The sequence below is a fragment of the Sinohyriopsis cumingii genome, chromosome 13, assembly GCF_028554795.1.
Source record: "Sinohyriopsis cumingii isolate HCF-2022 chromosome 13, ASM2855479v2, whole genome shotgun sequence".
In the NCBI taxonomy this organism is placed as follows: Eukaryota; Metazoa; Mollusca; class Bivalvia; order Unionida; family Unionidae; genus Sinohyriopsis; species Sinohyriopsis cumingii.
The window spans coordinates 25,176,590-25,197,170 of record NC_142973.1 but is presented as its reverse complement, the minus strand read 5'-3'; the positions used below and the strand labels follow the sequence as shown (position 1 = coordinate 25,197,170).

At 33.3% G+C, this 20,581-nt stretch overlaps 1 protein-coding gene across 7 annotated transcripts in view; it reads left to right on the top strand.

Moving 5' to 3' along the window:
* LOC149785081 (uncharacterized) overlaps positions 1-20,581 on the top strand; it is a 303,926-nt gene that overhangs the window by 200,155 nt on the left and 83,190 nt on the right. For 2 of the 7 annotated variants that reach the window (XM_089978813.1, XM_089978812.1), the window contains exon 1: positions 5,297-5,494. The exons of the other annotated variants lie outside the window; for them this stretch is intronic. In XM_089978813.1, the coding sequence (XP_089834939.1) occupies positions 5,370-5,494 (125 nt within the window). In that variant the 5' untranslated portion in view covers positions 5,297-5,369. Of the gene's footprint in view, positions 1-5,296; positions 5,495-20,581 lie in introns of those variants that run through there. 7 annotated transcript variants of the gene reach the window in all.

Here is a 20,581-nt window from a genome sequence, read left to right as displayed (position 1 = left end):
CCCTTATTGTTATTTTTGTTAATACTTTTATAAAGCATTTTTAAAATGGAGGTTAAGATTTAATTATAAAGTTAGAGAAAATAGGAAGGGAAAGGAAGGTATTTGATATTGTTATGTTGATAAATTTGTATCACTGATATCTGGAAATTAAAAATGTGTATTTCCGTGAACATTAGAAAGTTTTAATTTTTTTAAATTTTATATTGAATAAGCCATAGATCCAAGTTTCACTGAAGATTGCACATTTCCTTCCACAGACTGATATTTTTAAGTACCTTCCATATTAATTAGTTTACTATAATAAAATGTCAGTGAATTGGTTTGCTGGAACAAAATGTCACTGAATTGGTTTACTACAACAAAATTTCACTGAATTGGCTTACTACAACACAATTTCACTAAATTGGTTTACTACAACAAATTGTCACTGAGTTGGTTTACTACAACAAAATTTCACTGAATTGGTTTACTACAACAAAATTTCACTGAATTGGTTTACTACAACAAAATTTCACTAAATTGGTTTACTACAACAAAATTTCACTGAATTGGTTTACTACAACAAAATTTCACTGAATTGGTTTACTACAACAAAATTTCACTAAATTGGTTTACTACAACAAAATTTCACTGAATTGGTTTACTACAACAAAATTTCACTAAATTGGTTTACTACAACAGAATTTCACTGAATTGGTTTGCTACAACAAAATTTCACTAAATTGGTTTACTACAACAAAATTTCACTGAATTGGTTTACTACAACAAAATTTCACTGAATTGGTTTACTACAACAAAATTTCACTGAATTGGTTTACTACAACAAAATTTCACTGAATTGGTTTACTACAACAAAATTTCACTGAATTGGTTTACTACAACAAAATTTCACTAAATTGGTTTACTAACAACAAAATTTCACTGAATTGGTTTACTACAACAAAATTTCACTAAATTGGTTTACTACAACAAAATTTCACTGAATTGGTTTGCTACAACAAAATTTCACTAAATTGGTTTACTACAACAAAATTTCACTGAATTGGTTTACTACAACAAAATTTCACTGAATTGGTTTACTACAACAAAATTTCACTAAATTGGTTTACTACAACAAAATTTCACTGAATTGGTTTACTACAACAAAATTTCACTGAATTGGTTTACTACAACAAAATTTCACTAAATTGGTTTACTACAACAAAATTTCACTGAATTGGTTTACTACAACAAAATTTCACTAAATTGGTTTACTACAACAAAATTTCACTGAATTGGTTTGCTACAACAAAATTTCACTAAATTGGTTTACTACAACAAAATTTCACTGAAGGAATCATGGACTAAAATGCGATCTTTAGTTATCTTCCAAATATTCTGGGTTTTTTCTGAGGAAAAGTTCAAAAGTTGTTTAAATATGTAGAATTTCTTAACTCTTTTTATTTTTAAATAAAAGGAAAAATCTTAGGATTGCAATTTCAAAATTTGAAAGTTATTTTCATTATTCTTCTTAATCCTGAGAAAAATTCCAATATTGTCAAAATTATTCTCAATGAGAGATTGTAAAATTTACAGTTTGCAGTTTGCATAAACATGCTGAGAAGTAGTGGAGAGAGTGATTGAAGATGGCTAAATCTAGTCCATTGTTGACAATTTTGCTTCATATTTATACCTTGGCCTGGACTAATGACCTAGTTGTATTGTTGACAGTTTTGCCTCATAATTCATATCATGGCTTGTATGGCAAATATAATCCCATTACTGACAATTTTGCCACATATTTTATATCATGGTCTGCATGGCCAACCTAGTCCTATTACTGACAATTTGGCCTCATGTTATATCATGGCCTGCATGGCTGACCTAGTCCAATTGTTGACAATTTGGCCTCGTATGTTATATCATGGCCTGCATGGCTGACCTAGTCCAATTGTTGACAATTTGACTTCATATGTTATATCATGGCCTGGACTGCTGACCTAGTCCAGTTGTTGACAATTTTGCCACATATTTTAAATCATGGCCTGGATGGCTGACCTAGTCCTATTACTGACAGTTTGGCCTCATATTTTATATCATGGCCTGGATGGCTGACCTAGTCCAATTGTTGACAATTTTGCCACATATTTTATATCATGGTCTGCATGGCCAACCTAGTCCTATTGCTGACAATTTGGCCTCATATGTTATATCATGGCCTGCATGGCTGACCTAATCCCAATGTTGACATTTATGCCTCATATTTTATTTTATCTTGCTTATAATAATGTTTATAGTAAGAGGTTGAAAAACAGATGAAAGTTACATCTAGTTTTAATTTGTACAGCTGGTAAACTTTTTTTCCTTGACACAAGAGTTTTGGGAATACTTGAAATTGGAGGAAATCTTGATATTTTCATCTGATATAATACATAACTCTTTTATGTAAATTCTGGGTAATATGGCTGAATTTTGATTTGTGATGCCAGCAAGATGTTATTGAAAAAATTAATTGTTGTTAACAAAAGAATAATAAATTTATTTCTAAAGTCTGTATTTGAGTCAGAGATGTTTAGCTAAACTGAGGCCTGTTCAGAAGTGACATTCTTTGTTCTGAGAATCAAGTCCAGGCAGTCATAGTTTCCTTTTTCCAGAGATGCTTACATGTGAAGGGATTTACAAACATTATCAATCAGCCATTACTGTATGTCAGCAATGTAATTATGGGAAGAGAGAAAGAGAAAAGTGATGCACTCTTCTGGCGTCTGTCAGAAGATACCAGAACTTGGAATTCTGGTGCAGCTTAGATGTTTTGTCCTTGCTTGATGCAACTCTTGCTGAGTAATATTACCCCTTAAGTAAGGTTACTCACAAACAACTTTTAAACCTCAGCCACCATAGATGTATGGTGGACAAGATGGTTGTTAGACCTAATAAATAGGTCTGTCAACCAAAGAAAATTGCCTTTTCCACAAAGATGTTCATGAACAAAATCATCATACATATTATTAATATGTACATTGACATGATGTCTGTTTTCTTTGTGTTATATAATTTGCTTTCAAAGCTGAAAGAATTTATTTGAACTGTGGTATGTCTTATACAATCTGTAGTCAAATCTGTTCATCTGATGGCAGCCAGTGACCGAATCTACAAAGAACATGTGCTAGTGTTTATCTTAAGAAAGAAAAGTATAATTTTTGCCATTTTTACCTGTCAATAATATGTAGATATAATATTTAGATATATTGCAAGACCAAACCACTGACTGCTCCGGTGGCCTTGTGGTTAGAGCATCTGCCTCGGATGTGGGAGGTCATGGGATCGATCCCCAGTTGAGTCATACCAAAGACTTACAAAAATGGTACTAACAGCTGCCTTGGTTGGCACTCAGCATTAAGAGGTTAGTGTTAGGACTGGTCGGCCTGGTGTCAGGATAATGTGACTGGGTGGGACATCATGCTACATGTCTGCGGCATGATGCCCCAGTGCTAGACTTCACTATAAACTGTCACACTGCAGACATCGTAGCGATATGACTGAAAAATTGTTATAGCTACGTAAAAAATCCAAATCACACACACACACCAAACCACTGATTTAAGGTTTCTAAATGGCATAATTTAACCAATTTGCAAAACTCACTCTGACTCCTATGTCACAAAATATGATTGTGTTATTTAAAAAAATTCTGTCATTCAACGGATGAAAATATTTTTTTTAAAAGTGTCTAATGACATCAACTTTCCAAAATAAAACAAATCCAGTAAATTGTTTAGAAATCCTGTCTTCATTTACTGTCTATTATGTGCAAACAGGCTTCCTGGCATACGAGCTCACACACACACACAAAAGTAGATAGTGTTTGGCATTATGTAACCAATGTTTGATTTCAGATCTTTTTGAGAAGGCTTGGTCTTGGACAAAAAACTCTGTTTCTTTTTAAATTCAGCAAACAAACAAAAAACTACACTGCGTTTATGTCTAAGCCTAAAAGGTTAGGAACAACATTTCATAGTGGATAGTAATGCAATTTCCTTAAATGTTTATTTATGCTGAGAGTTTCATGTTGACTGTCACAGTTTTGCAAATCACTTTAATATTTTAGCTTTAAATTTTTTATGATACTGCTCCACAAAAGGGCAAAAGATGTGATCCATTTTTACAGATTTTAGTGTGGTCCCATGTATGCCCCTTGTATACAGATTTTAGTGTGGTCCAGTGTGTGCCCCTTATATACAGATTTTAGTGTGGTCCAGTGTGTTCCCCTTATATACAGATTTTAGTGTGGTCCCATGTGTGCCCCTTATATACAGATTTTAGTGTGGTCCCATGTGTGCCCCTTATATACAGATTTTAGTGTGGTCCCATGTGTGCCCCTTATATACAGATTTTAGTGTGGTCCATTGTGTTTCCCATATATGCAGATTTTACTGTTGTCCCTTGCAGGTCCCTTATATACATATTTTACTGGGGTCCATGTTTGCCCTTTGCATACATATTTTACTGTGGTCCCTAGAGTACCACTTTTAGATAGGTTTTACTCTTGTCCCTAGAGTGCCCTTATTGACAGGTATGCTGTGGTTCCTATGGTGCCCCTTATAAACAGATTTAACTGGTATTTTTCATGCACCTTATAGAAAAGTTTTACTGTGGTTCCTACAGTGCCGTTTATAGACAGGTTTTACTGTTGTGTCTTGTCTGCCGATATAGATGTTTTACGTGGTTTTGTCCACGTACCTTATAGGCAGGTTTTTACATGTACCTTATATACAAGTTTTTGCATGTTGACATGTTTTTGCATGTACCTTATAGACAGGTTTTTACATGTACCTTATAGACAGGTTTTTGCATGTACCTTATAGACAGATTTTTACATGTACCTTATAGGCAGGATTTTGCATGTTGACAGGTTTTTACATGTACCTTATACACATGTTTTGCTGTGGTCCCTAGCATAGTCTGTTTGTATTAACAGTTACATATTAATATACAGCTTGCTAGATCCATCAAATGAATATTTTTATCATTGTGGTATGGGACCTATATAACTTCATTCTATGCTTCAGGCCTTTTGTCACCCTGGACAAGTATTAATGAAATTGCTAATGAGAACAAACAGCTCTCCTCTCCATACAGGAAGGCTACATTACTTCCCTCCTCCCCCTCCCTGACTCACAGACCAGCTACTTAACCTGTTGCTAATGCTACTATTGTTGCTGCTGCTGCTTTGCTCCACAATAAGAAATTCCAGGCTTCTGATTGGTTCATGGTTTATTGTTGACTTTCATCCCCCTCCTCCTTCCCACCACTGGTAAGCAGCAGCAGGGAAGTTAACTTCAGCTGTTATTAAGTGTACTGTTGATGCCAGGGAAATTGTTTTTCTTGAGATGCTTGTGCACTGTTCTTCCACTCCTTCTTCCCACATGTCGTCATCGCTATTTGATTGTTATGGAGGCTCCATTGTGTCCGGAATGTTGGAGATGCAGCCAAGCCTGGCGTTAAATTCAGCCAGGTAAGTGTGTAGTGTAATGGTTTATCAACCTTTACTGATTGATTTTTTACCTGTTGATTCAACCTGCAAAATACAGGCGAAATCTCTCCGAATTGAACATGTTATGTGTTTCATTATTGTATTGGGTGGGGGGATTTGAAGAAATATTGATATATGCTTGGAATGAAAGAAGATAGAGTGTCCCAGTCTCACTTTTACTGTAAAGTGCATCAGAGTCATTAGGTTTAATAATCTTCCTGATTTTGTGATCCCATCCGATACTTTGATGTTGCCATAACTTTCATTCTTCATATTTGTTTTATTTTATTTTCAAACAGTGATCTAGTTTTACTTTATATATCTTGACTGAAAATAACACAAAACACCTTATGTTTATAGGAATGTTTCCAAATCACTGCACATTAATTAGCTAGTCTAAACTTAAAATCTTACTTCAATATTGGGTATCACATACTATGGTAGATATGGTACATCATTTTATCAAAATTGACTGGTTGTACATGTAATTTAATTTTACTCATTATGTACCAATTTCCATGCATTTCATGGTTGCATGAAACCATAAATTTAAAGATTCATTGAATAATAATAATAATAATAATAATAATAATAATAATAATAATAATAATAATAGTAATATACCTGGAAGACAATAGACCTTGCTTCCCTTTTGGGACTTGTTTCATATTGATAAATCTATGTACCACTGAAAATGCCAGTTTTGTTTGTGGCAAAAATCACAAAAATTTGATAGCCATTGCATTTAACAATTTCACAGTACATAATCTTTATGCATTGAATTAAAGGGAATATCAGAAATATATTTAATTATAAGTAAACTGCCATCATCAGCCTATTTTTTATTCTTTGGATCAGTAAAAAAAAGTAGGTAATACAATTGGGAATGAAAATCATTACTAATTTTTTAAAGTTTTCATTGAGTGCAGTGCTACAGTTAATTAGTTTTGTACTGCATTTTAATAAATGTCTGATTACTGGGTTATTACTGAACATACAGTGTTGTTATTGTTTCATTATTATCAGTATTGAATATTAAACAATATTTTCAATACTAAAGATCCAAATTCTTTTAACAAACATAACAGTGGTGCTTCTATTGGTACTACAGTCGCTGCTGTTGCCCACACTGCAGCTCATAATATCTCTACTATGATTTTATTATCAGCATAAAACAGCAAAACTCGAGGAATATTTATATGCAAAATCAATGTCTTCTCCAGTAAATCAATGCATTACAAGGAAAATGATGGTGGAGGTGGTGATGATGATGTCATCAACACTCAGAATATGGCGATGTTTTCATCATTACTTTAGGAGGAGTTTGAAATTTCCGGTCATTATTACAATTCATGGTCCCTTACTATTACACTTGGAGGGGGGTATTTACACCATATAATAGGTGAAGTCATCTTTTAATGGGGTAAATTACAAGCAAGTTTTTACAGCATGTTTAATGCTAAATTGTATTATATTTAGGTACATTTTATGTACAATCTTATTAAATTTGTTATTGCAAGCCAGGAACTTAAATTAATGGAAATAAATAGCAGTTTCAAATAAAAAATTGACCTAATGTACTGGGTACTATGACAATACTAATTTTATATCTGGGATGTTATACTAAGATATCTTAGAATGGGGGAAGACTTAATTAAATTCATTGTTTTGCATGATCATGATGTAATTGTGCTATGCCATTTAGTTAATAATAATTGATAATTAAGATTGTACAGTCAAACAATTTGTAACATAAATGTCTTAGCTGAGAGTGGAATAAATTCTCCCAATATATTCATTGCTAATTTTGCTGTTTTGATGTACACTTCGATAAAGAAAGTGCAGAATTGATTCAAAACAATATTTTCCTGGTAAAAATTACTTGTTATCTTCAATGGTCATGAATATGTATTAGATCTTTTCCTCATTATTCTTTATGTGTATAGATATGTATTGTAACATGTATTGTACATTAAGATACATATTGCTATGTGGCATAGATTTATGGTTTCATGTCTAATCTTAGCTCTAGTGCTAGAAAATGAAGACGCACACTGAATACCTACATGTTGTATACACTGTACATGTATATCAGTCTTTAAGGTAATGCAAACAAAATACGATATTTATCATTATGCAGCAGTAATTTAGCCAATAAAATTTTATAATGTATAAAAAAATTGAAAATATGATTGTGCAAAGAAGTTCCAGAAGGTGTGAAAATATGACATAACTTTAAAATGAAAGAAATCAGACTTTGCTTACATGTTTGATTTCATTTGGAAAAAAAAGAATAAAAATTGATGATAGGTAGCTATTCACCAACATCAATTTTGAAAGTTTGTATTATTTAAGATAACATTTTTGTTGGCAGTAATATATATATATATATATATATATATATATATATATATATATATATATATATATATATATATATATATTACTTTTAAAATCACCATTTTTACCAGACATGCCCTGCAGATGAGCTCAATCCCTCCATACACCATGTTTTTTAACTATATTATATCACAGCATCAAGACATTGGATCTTTAGAACATGATGTGTTCTATACTAGCACTGATAAATAACTTTTGCCTTCATCCTTCAAGACACTTTTGGAGACTTGTTCCAACAAAACTATAGGTATTACGTTGGCTTGTTTTAAGTTAATTAATTTTTAAGAACAGTATTTTTGGAAAAGTAAAAATTACTAATTTCAGTTGAAATTCCACAATACAGTTTTTGGAAAGAAAAAAATGATGTTTATAAATACTTAGTTTGAGACAAAACCAGTGAATCATGGAAGGATGTTAGTATCAAAGCAACAGCTAAACTGAAACTGAACATGACAGGTTTTTCAGTACACTAATAATGAAGTAAATCAATTAAAGTTGGCTATTTTTTTCACAATTTTTTATATCTCCATTCAATTGTTTTAATTATTTTTCACAAATATGTAGTCATGACATTGATTTTTGGAGAAAAACATCCAACAAGCTATTAGAATTTTTGGAATAATGAAGCAGGAATATAACTTAGCTTTTAATATTAAAGGCTGTACAGTTTTGGCCTTTTAATGTTAAAGGCTGTACAATTTTGGCCTTTTAATGTTAAAGGCTGTAAAATTTTGAAATTTTATTTTTTAAATCTTATCAAGATAATCTTAAGAATTATCTTTTGAAATGAAGTTTACAGCCCTAAAACTTCAAGTGCTTTTCCAATTAAATATGATATATATGAAAAAGAATGAAATAAAAAATTATGTTAGATTCATATAACCGATCTGTATTGAAATCCCACATATGAAACCATAAAATCAGTTTATTTGTGAAGCAACATTGAAAGAGAATACCTTTTATCATATCAGTATTTGGAAGAAAATTTGCAAGCCGGTTGGCTTAAACTTGATGCTTACATGCAGTGCTTCATTTTGTGAAGACACTCCATAAATTGCTTTGTATTTTATAGTTTTATTGAGGTAATTGAAGACGATTACATTCCTCTATGACCTAATTAGTCATGATTTGATAACTAGAATGTCAAATTTTCCACTCAATTTATTGTAGTTTCTTGAAATTCTACCAGTTGACTTTGGGAAAGGGAAGACTAATTGTGAAATATTTAAACCTGGTCTCCCTCATATTGTGTGATTGTGAAGTTAGACAGATCCTTGATAAGTTATTCTCACAAGGGGGGTTGCAGAAGGAGAGGGTCATAAACTCTGTGGCTGAATGGTAGATAAAAGCAAGGCAGCTTCCAAGATTTAAAAAGGACAATAATTCAAAATTATCATGGTGTGTTGAAACAAAGTTGGAGTGCGTTACCTCATAAGTCTGGCATTGTTTGACAGTGATCCGACAGAGAGAAATCAACCTGTGCATGCCAGCCGGGTCGCTTATCGGCAGAGCACTTACAGGGAAATTGGTAGCATTATTACCATATCAACTGCCTCTTGCACTATCATTAAAGAGCAGGTTTATCAAATTGAGTGTAGAAGTATGCAGAAAACTCCTTTCTACTAACACCTCCCAAAACTAGGACCAAATGTCATGGGAGATGCAATATGAACATTTTATATCATGAAAATTCATGCCAGATGGGGATTGCACAATGCTGTGAACTTTGGCATAGACAAAATGTATTCCTACCAATATGTTCAAAGTCACTTGTCAGGAAGTTTCCATTATAGAGCATAATTAGTCAAATAATTTTGTCTTGCTACATTTACAGCTGTATGTATTATTTTCTTTGAAAAACTCAAAATAAATGTCCATAAATTATTTAGGTTGCTCTTCCCATCAGGCTTTGAGGTGGTTTCCAAATGGGGGAATATACCACCAAACTCAAAAACAAATTAGAGTGCTACAAAATACTTCTGAAAGTAGATCATGCACACCAACGGAGAAAAAAATCAAATGTTTAACACATTTTTAAAGTTTTTATTATCATGGCTTTAAATTAAAAGGAGAAAATTAACTTTACCTTTCTGTCAATTATTAGGTCAAGTTTTGCTGAAATTATGAATTAATTACAAGTACTAATCCATAGTAAACTAATTAATTACAAGTTCTAATTGATAGTATACTATTTAATTAGAAGTTCCAATCCATAGTAAACTAATTAATTATAAGTTCTGATCCATAATAGAATATTTAATTAGAATTTTAATCCAAAGTAAACTAATTAATTACAAGTTCTAATCCATAGTCAACTATTACATACATATGGTGCTTTATGATCAGCCTATATTATAAGTGAGGGAAATTAACAGTATATAGTCATTTATAAGTCAAGTCAAACTACAAACAACAAAGATCTTGATCTGCTTTTGCATCATGTGCCTGCAGATCAGTGTCTTTTCTGTTTGTTCCACTTTTTACCCTAACAAACAGTACAGACCCAGATCTGCCACAGCGTAATGTGCTGGCAGATCTGGGTCTGTGCAGTTTGCAGTTGGCCTCAGCTTATATGTATGTTACACATTGGTCCCTTTCTGTAACCACCTTCAAAATGCACATTCCCTATTTACAATGTGTGTCTGGTCTATTTGTAGATGTTATCTATGGCATCTAAAACTATAAACTACAAAGAGTCCCCCTCCTTAGAGATACTGCCTGTCCTACAAGGAGTCTTCCTACTTAACTGAGAGATAGTTGTGGATTACAAAAATTCTTTCAAGAATCAAATCTTGTTGTATGTTTATCATATGAAATTGGGTATAAGATGACAAGTTTTTTGTTTTTTTTTGTTTTTGTTGGTTTTGATGGCACATTTAACATGTTAGTGCTGTATCATGTGGAGGAAGTAGGACACCTAGGTTGCTTTCCCAAAGTTACTCTGAGGCAGCTGACCTGGGCTGGTCTGGGCAGGCACTGAGCCCACCATGGTTTTATTGTGAGTCCAAAACTATACCAAATGAGCAACACGAGGAAGCTGTTTTATGAATGAAACTAGTTTTTTGAATATTTAGCTTAATCAATATTACAAAAAGGCTGCTGTTGGCCAGGGATGGAAACCCATATCACTCTTGGGAATGCTGCCATGTGATAATATCAAGAATGTTTGTCATTTTGTGGTTTGGGGCATGATGATGATATGCAAACAAAACTGTATAAAAATCGGCTGCAGTCTGAATGATATCAACTGTGCGGTAAATTTGTAGTAACTTTATCCTTTTTGAAGTTCTGTTTAGTAACCTATGCACTCTGAAAGCAATCTCAAACCCCCATCCCCACCCCAACAGAAAGGAATGCAAATCATAGAGCTTGACAGAATTTTATGAATGCCGTAGCATGGAGACAGTTGGAGAGAATTTTCAATTTTTTGCACTGTGAACCGATGCAAACCATTATTAGTAGTATCCTTTTCTTAACAGAATTTATTTCATGACAAAAGTTTGCAAAATACTGTACTTTAAGATGAGATTAAAATTGTAATATTTCACCAATAATATAAAAAAATTATTCAAAAATCCATATATTTAAATCGAAAACAGTTTAGTATCTAGTGTGTGTACAATCACTTGATTAACTACACACTGTGACAGTTGCTACTTGAATGGACAAGTTTAGCATTATATCAGTATTAATGGTGTTCAGAGAAAATAAATCAAGCTGTATGTGAAACTATTGGCTTCATTTAATGATGTTTTCTGAAAGGATATTGTCAGGTTGGAGCAATGTAAAACATTCATGAAGCTGAACTGTGATTTTCCTGAGAGTTCTCTCCCGCCACAACTACCCAACCTTTCTGTATTGGATTACTTAACTTCTTGATAAAATTACAATAGAATGGCTCTGGTAAAGCTCCGTACATTTGAGCTGGAAAGCATGGCAGTGCAAGCTGAAATAAATACTGGCTTCAGTGCCAGTAATGAACAAGACCGACGGAGAAAGATGAAAATCGATTATCTAATGATCCTTTTATTGTGTTGCAGATTTAAATTGAGTGACATGGCTAAATTGAGCAGATTGTCACAATAGGATTTTTCCATGTGTTAATGACAGACTGCCTCACTAAGACAGGTCTCTGACTTGAGCACGTATTGATGTTGTTAAATTAGACAACATTAAGCCAATAATGGCGATTTAGATCCAAGCCTTTCAGGTAGAGTAGGATTTTTGTTGTATTAATCAGCGATTGATCATGGCTGTACACAGTAGCTCACAATTCTCAGCTTTACAGATTTTGGAGTATTTTTCGTGCACTCATTATGAACTTTTTTTAATAATCATTTTTTCTATGTATCATTTCAAAAGGCCATATTATTGCTTTTAGTGCATCACCTGATAATATTTTGAGATCCAGTTGGCTAATTTAGTAATTAGAGGGATTCATTTTTGGACAGTGTGCATTTCCCCTTCACTAAGATGTAATATATCTGGCTACAGTTATTACATACACCTATTCCGTTTGGTACTATTGCCACGTACCTTCCAAAGTCCTATCATGTCACATAATGTATGAAATACCAAATCTATTATTGCCTTCTCCCATGAAAACTGTTCTTCTGCACTGGGGTGTGTTCTACAATGTGCAATTGCAGCAGTTATGCTAATTTCTCCAAATTCACACAGAAGAATCATTCAAATGAAAGAAAATTATGAATCGTGTTTGCAAGCCCGACCTTTATATCTTTGTTAAATCCCACAAGTAGCTAGAAAACTCTTCCCTTTTTCAAAATGATAGGGAACATTGCTCCCCATAATTTGAATTTCTAGAATAGACTCTGCAGTGGTGTTGTTTGGTAGGGTATAGTTAATTTGTTGTAAGTTTGGACATTATTCCCACCAGACAAAAACTATAAGAAAACAGTTTCCAGGGAATGATGTAGTAACAAAATATTAATATTCCTCTCATGGTATTGGTAAATGCAATGTTCACCCAAGTATGAACATTATCAATCCCAGGTCTACCATAATACAGTATTTATCCTGTGATAAGATCAGGGGCCAGCCCAATAAGTTTGTCAGAAAGTAGGTAGTGGGCTTATTCTAGGTAGTGGGCTTATAAGATAAAGATATTTTTAATAAATATTTGCTGACATTTTGTAAAAATGAATGGGTGGGGTGAATTTAACATAAAGCATGGTTCTGCCTTTGAAAAAACTATGGTATATTGGGTTGACTCATCAAGGTCTATCCTGTTTTGTAAAAAGATGAATAAAAGGAAAAACATACCCTGATCTTCCAGTACATTATGTGACGATAAATCTGGGTCTGTTTTGTTCACAGTTGGGTGTAGGTACAACAAACAAAAATACTGTAATCTGCTGATGTCAGAATGAAGCATTCTTTTTTATATACCCGGCACTGTGAAATAAAGGTTGTTTGATATGTTTAATGGCACATCAGCACATTAAGGGCTATATCTTGACCAGGCAAGTGGAATAAAGTGCTTTTCCCTGTAAATCCAGATTGTTCTGAGAAGGATTTGATGTGTCACCTGTCAGGTCGCATGTCATGTGTTGCAGTTACTGCGAAATTGACAAAGGGGGATGAACTTGAAGAAATTGTCAAATTCAGAGAAAAAGAAACGAAAGCTGCTGCATGATTGATCTCCCATTTTAAGAGGATATTGATTAATAACTTTAATCAAAAGCAGGTCTTACAAGTTTCCCTGACTACCTGATTCATTTGGATAATACTTCTAGACAACCTTCTGGTAGCTTTCACTCTTTTCCAGAATAGATTTTTTCCAAATATATGCAGAAATTTTAACAGATTTAGGGAGATTCCCAGTTTTATCCCATTTTGGGGCCACATTTCATGGTCTGAATAAGGGAGTCCCATTGATGATTGGTTAGGAATTTTCCCTGTGTAAAATGGATATGTAAAATTAGCTTGTATTCTAAACAGGCACATTTTTGACAACTGAGGTTTAAAATTGTCAAATAGGGACTTGTCTTGTGGCCTCAAAGCTGTCTCAAGTTACTATTCAAAGAGTCATTCTTTTGAAAGTCATTTTTCTGAGAACCATTTTTATATTAGACATCTTTTCTTTTGAAAGTCATTATTCTGAGAAATATTTTTTATCTTAGACATCTATTCCTTTGAAAGTCATTGTTCTCAGAACTATTTCTTATATCAGACATGTTTTCCTTTGAAAGTTATTCTGAGGATCATTTGTTTATCAGACGTCTTCTCTTTTGAAAGTCATCATTCTTAGATTTATTTTTTATGATAAACTTCCTTTCTTTAATGTACACTCATTATTTTTTAACTACATTTGTGAAACTTGTAATTAGGGATTTGTGCATCAAGGGACATAACTTCATTTTCTTGACAGGTAGTCTCCCATGATGCACTAATTCCTATCAAATAGCAGCCTAATTCCATGTTGTTAATCCCAGAAGTCTAATCCTTGAGATCATAGGAATTTCTAAAAACTGTACATCATGGATTTAAAAATCAACCCAAGATCTTGTGATGAATGTTCAGCTAGATCACATCCATTATGCCGCATTAGCAAGGCTGTAGAAATACCTAACAACCTGATAAAATCTTGCTTCACATTTCTGGGCCTGATGAATTACAGGGTGACAGTTTAGTGTTGGGACACATTATTAACTGTTCACAAATTCCCTTTTCATGAACCCTGGGGGCACAGTATTATCACTGCCCTTTCTGAAGTCAACACCACACAGGACAAAAGTTGTTTGGCTATCTGAAATACACAGCTTGGTTTAAAGATGTGAAATATTAATGTGCGCACAAGTACTTCATTGTCCCTTGAATTCCCCTCCCTTATCACAACAACTGCACAAGTTGCAGTTTAAGGGAGTTTTTTCAGACCCGCTGCCCTCTATTCATTTTATCAGGTATTCCACTTGGGTGCAGAGAGTACACAATGTTTTTGCAACACAAATTGAATATTCTGTTCTTAGCAGGTTTTGTTAATTTTGTGTTAGGTTAAAGACTTCTGCTGTGCCTTCGAGACTGATAATGATAATGCTGCACTGGGAATGAAATATCAAAACAAAACATAATTCAAATATTCCTTGTAATTCAGTTTGTGTGCAAAATTCTACTGATTCTTTAAGAAATTTGTTGCCGTTTAATTGTAAGTACAAATGACAAGATCATGTGATATTTTTAAATGTAAAATTGAAGAATAAATAGGTGTGTATTTGTCACCTAACTTTAATTTTTTCACCAGAACTTTGTGGATTGGGATGAACACTATACTACTGTTGATTTGTTTATGTGTTAAGTTTGAGGTGTAGTTTTTTCCACACTGAAATAACAGAGAAGATTAAACAAAAATTCCACCCTAATTAGGATATTTATGTTAAAAATTTGTATAGACAAAAAGACAAAACAAGAACAGACATATGACTAGTATAAAATACACACAGTTCTGTGCAGCATATGCAGAGATATTTTAAGTACAAATGACTGTGATGGGGGACCCTAAGTGCCTGAGTGGTCTAAAGCACTCTCCGTTAATGGATCACTGCTATCTCACCTCTGTCTGCGTAGGTTCGAGTCAAGGATTTGGTCAATGTGGATATGTGAGAAAGCTTGCCAGTAGCTTCTCATGGGTCAGTGGTTCTTCCCAGGGTTTTCCCAGGTTCTTCCTCCACCATTAATACTGGCCGCCATGCATAGCCTATCATGTGCTGAAAAATTGTGCTAAACCCCACAACAACTACAAATGACTGTAGGTGGAAGTACTGATTGCTGATGGGGTTAAATGGTTCAGCTAGATCTGGCAGTCATGGGTTGGAGTGTTATTTAAAAATGAAGCTGCAAGATCCACAACAACAACTTCAAGAAAAAATACTCTGGGTTCTTATAGAACTTCCTGTCTAATTGAAGAGAAACGGGAAGAAAAAGACCATTCATGTACCATGTCTCAAAATGAACTTTTTCAGTACTAGCAAAATATTATAATAAAAGTTCAGTTGGAGTGCATTTTCCAAAATGTAATTTTTGAATGATATTTAAGGTGTCCCACAACTTACAACTTGAAAATTTTTTATGTGTCCCAGAACATACAGTGCACAAAAAATTACTTTAAAAATTGATTTATGGTGTCCCAGCAAATATGGTGACCCAACATATATGGTAAATACCATAGTCTCAACTGAAAGCATGCCTGTTAGTAGTATTCAGAATTGGAACTAGTACTATCAGTTTCAACCTTTGCAGACCAAATACTGTAAAGCATTGGTTTATCCACAGGTCAGTTATCTGAATTAATTGTAAATATGGTGGCCTGTTGCAATGTCCACCACAATGTTTACATATTGCAGTGAACTTGCATCTATAAATTTGATCATTCTGATGGCCAATGATCCCGATGAAGTCTGTGTATTATTTATCATTTCTATGATGATTCAGTTCTTGCCAGAAATTGCTGAGTTTTATTCATGATTCCTGACATGATGGTTTATTCCATAAATTCTGTTTGTTTTTGTTGGCTTTTTGTCATTTTTGTTTTTTTCCAGGAGTGGTGGATGGTTACTAGACAGTAAATTGCTTCCTTAATATAAAGGCTCATCCAGAAATGCAAAGGAGAAAACCAGTGTCCTATGACTATGCATATCTTGATGTTTCAAATAAACTCAAAAGTTATTAATTTACTCTTACAATCTGGAACCAGTCCTTGTAATAAAAAAAAATCCCACATGTATATGATTTGATTTCTGAAGGTTGTTGTTTAGGGTTTAACGCCATTTTTCAGCACATGATAGGCTGTACATGCTGGCCAGTATAACTGGTGGAAGAAGAACCCAGAAAAATCCACAGAAGATTCACCAAACCATGGGAAGCACTGGCAATTTTCTCACATACATTTACTGTCCAAGTTAAGGACTCAGAACCATGCAGACAGAGGTGAGATGGTGGTGATCTGTAAAGGCAAGCACCTTAGACCACTCCACCTGCCAGGGCCCTGATTTCTGAAGATACATTTATCTTTAAATAATCAGATTATGACAGTGGAGCAGTCCATTGTAATAATGACTGCATTACTACACTGCTTAACCATTTTGTAAGCAAAATAACATACTAATATCTATTACATCATATCTGTCATATTCATGACAGAATATTATGGTTTGATTGACAGCTGCCAAATTTTGGTTTAGATGCTGCTGGTTAACATCCCCTTGGAGTATACACTATCAAAAACATTTAAAAAATGTAACATTCAGCAGAAATAAATTAGGAAAAACCTATATACCAATAAAATTTTCAAATTTGTTGACCAGTAATTCCAGGTTTTATATTTTGGGAATAGCACATATATTGTATGTAATATTAGATGTTTTGTAATGAATTTTATTCTTATACAAACATTTGTAGTAAAATCAAAAATATTTGTAGACATAAACTTATTTTTGAAAGAGATTTTTATCTGATACAATGGCAATTTCATACAAAAGGAACTATCTAAGAATCTTCTTTTGTGAGTCTGTGATTATACTTAACAGCTATCAAAAAAATCAAACCATTATTGTCCATTAGACATTTTTCTCACAACAATGCACCTTCCTTGTCTGATAACTGGACCAGTACATGATATCTTTTTCTTAAAGATGGCTAGAGTTCTGATTCATCACTTAAAGCCTTTGAGCCAACAAGTTCCAGTAAAAGTTCATTTTACTGTCCATTACTCATATTGTTAAAGGGTTGGTTTTAGGTAATACTTAAGCTGAGGTTAATCAAGTTATTTCCGACAGCAACAACAATAGTGCCAATGACATGGCTTATCAGTGTGATGATGGTCGGTAATGATTGCTCACATGCAAGCTGTTCTGATCAGCAGATACATGGCAAACCACACGTAATGTCACTTTGGTTGCATTTTGTTACATTTCATGTGTCACTCATGTCGGAAATTACAGGTTGCTTTATAAATGGGAAGTGTGGACGACATGACATACAAAGTCCTAGACATATAGAGACTTCAGATCAAATGTATTGTTAAAACCTCTCACTTTGCATGCAGTCTAATTGAATACTATCGAGCAACTCTAATTATATTGTTTCAGTGTTAAACATGTTTTTCAAATTTGATTTATTGGAACATCAAAAGAAATACTGGTACCTAAGGCATTTGCATGTGTGTGTTTGTAACTGAACTATAATTAAGGATTTTGTCGAACATTTTGCTGTTGTCTCATGAATGCAAAATAACACATTGAACAAGAGAAAAAATAAAAGGGTCCTTCTGCTATGAACTTCATTAGAAGCAGTGATGAAAAAATGGGATCAGCATAGTTTTCCGGTTTTTTTTACCCAAGAGGAAATGAAACACTTTCAATGGTACTTTTTCATTTTTTGTTTTAAACCTTAATTCTTTTCTTTAATGATAATGTGTTCAGAGATAACAGACCTTTTACAACAGTTAAAAGGTTACATAAACGTACTCAGAAAAAATATCTACTTCATACTTATTTTCATGAAATTAAACCTTTATTCATCATATTATCAGGGATTTACTTTTATTGTGGTGATCAAAACCTAGTTCTTTTTTATTTTACCATATTAATCTTTTAATTCTAAACTATTGTACCAGTTTTCAGTGGTCATGCTAATCCCATTACCAAGATATGGACCTCAGTTTAGTCTTCACAGGATTGCAGTATAATGTCTTTGATGATAGAAAACATTTTTTATAAATTTAAAAGAACAACAAAATGAACTCAATTACATCGGGGTTAACCTGCTTTGCCATTGCTACATATTGTTTAGTTTCAGTAGTGTCCTTAGATTGACAGAGAAAAGCAGTTTCTCTGTATAAATGTAGTAATTCATTAATTATTCTGCAGATTATTCTGGTGTCTGTTTATTCTTGTTTCTGTGTCTGTGTCTCTGTTACACTGTCAGTCGATTCTTGTTTCTGTGTCTCTCTTACCGTGTTGATTATTCTTATGTCATTGTGTCTCTCTTACCCTGCCATACCCTGTTGAATATTCTTGTGTCTTGTCCTTGTGTCTTTCTTACCCTGCCAATTATTCTTATGTCTATGTCTGTCTTACCCTGCTGGTTATTCTTGTGTCTGTGTTTTTGTTACCTGGCTGATTATTATGTCTATGTTGCTGATACCCTTGGTTATAATATTCATACATGTCAATTCATTTTACCTATGCTTGGTTTAGAGGTTCAGTATTCAATAAAGTTACTTTTGATATACTGGTCTATTGAGTTTAATGTATTTAGTCATACCATGTTGATGCTCATTCAGTATTATGACACCAGTCCTTGTTTTGAGTTTTATTTTTGGGGGAAAAAAGCCTCAAGACACTATGTGTATTTGTTCTCTTTGTACAAAATAAAGTAAACTGACTATTTCCTACAACGTGCCTGCAAAATAAGTTCATTAGTAAAATTCATATTGGTGTACTTTCTATTAGAAAGTATATACCGGTATTGTAACTATTTGAATCACTAGCTTCTGACAGAGACCCAAGAAGGAATGCATTGGCTTGTAAATCAATCTAGCTAATGAAAATTTTAAAATATTTTGTGTATCATTTCCTTCTTAACTGATTGATTATTGACCTAGGGCCTTGATGACTAACATTTATGAAGAATGTGGACGCAAAACCTGACTAAGTTTGATTGGAATGTTACACCTTGTTTTCTTGGCCTGTATATCATCTGTGAACTTCTTATGGCATCGTATTGAGTGCATTGAGTTGGCTTCTGTATGTCCTTCAGCTCTTGCCCTCTCAGAATGGACTTTAAGAGTGAAAACTAGGTTACAATGCATCAGCTTCTGCTAACTTTGTTTAGTGTAAAAACAACATCTTTAATAATAAATATTACATATTACGAGATTTTCTTTTGGACTGTTCAGATCAGTGACAGAAATATGTCTTTACTTTTTCTTGCATTATGGTAAGAGAATAATGATAAATCAGTCAAAACCTAATCTTTATCTGGAAAAATTTTCAGTATAAATATTAAAAATATTAAATAAAGATTTATATAATAAAAGTTATATTTAGCTATGAACAGAAGTTTTTACACAGTAAGTCAACTTTACATTTACAATTATTTAACGGATTCATTTGTTACCAGTTGGTTTATTCTAGACATGTATGAGTTCTCTAATTTAATCATCCATCCCTCAGTGACATGGTCTCCCAAAGTGAGTCCAGATCCAGAGACTGGCAGTCCTGGAACAGGACTCTTGCTACCAAAAGTTGTTTTGAATATCTTGCGTAACATTGTAACCTGGTCTTTTTATAGAATCATTTGTAACTGCTAAGCAAAGAAACATACTTTAAAAGAATGCTCTAATATAAAATATATTTTTTTGCCCATTTATATGGAATATGCTTCTTAATAATGGCAGGACAAGCATCAATCAAATCATTATTTGAAGGATTTATGGATGTTAATAAATAACAATCAACCAATAGCTAATGCTGAATATTGTTTAATAATTATTCATTAGTACTTATTCTGTTGATAATGTTGAATAAATTAAAATTTCTGAAAGTTGTTCAACACATTACATAACATGGCTCTCATTAGAATGATGTATTCTTGGATATGTACTTCAAGGAAGCTTGGAATTGTTATATCACTTGTCAAATTCCACATAAC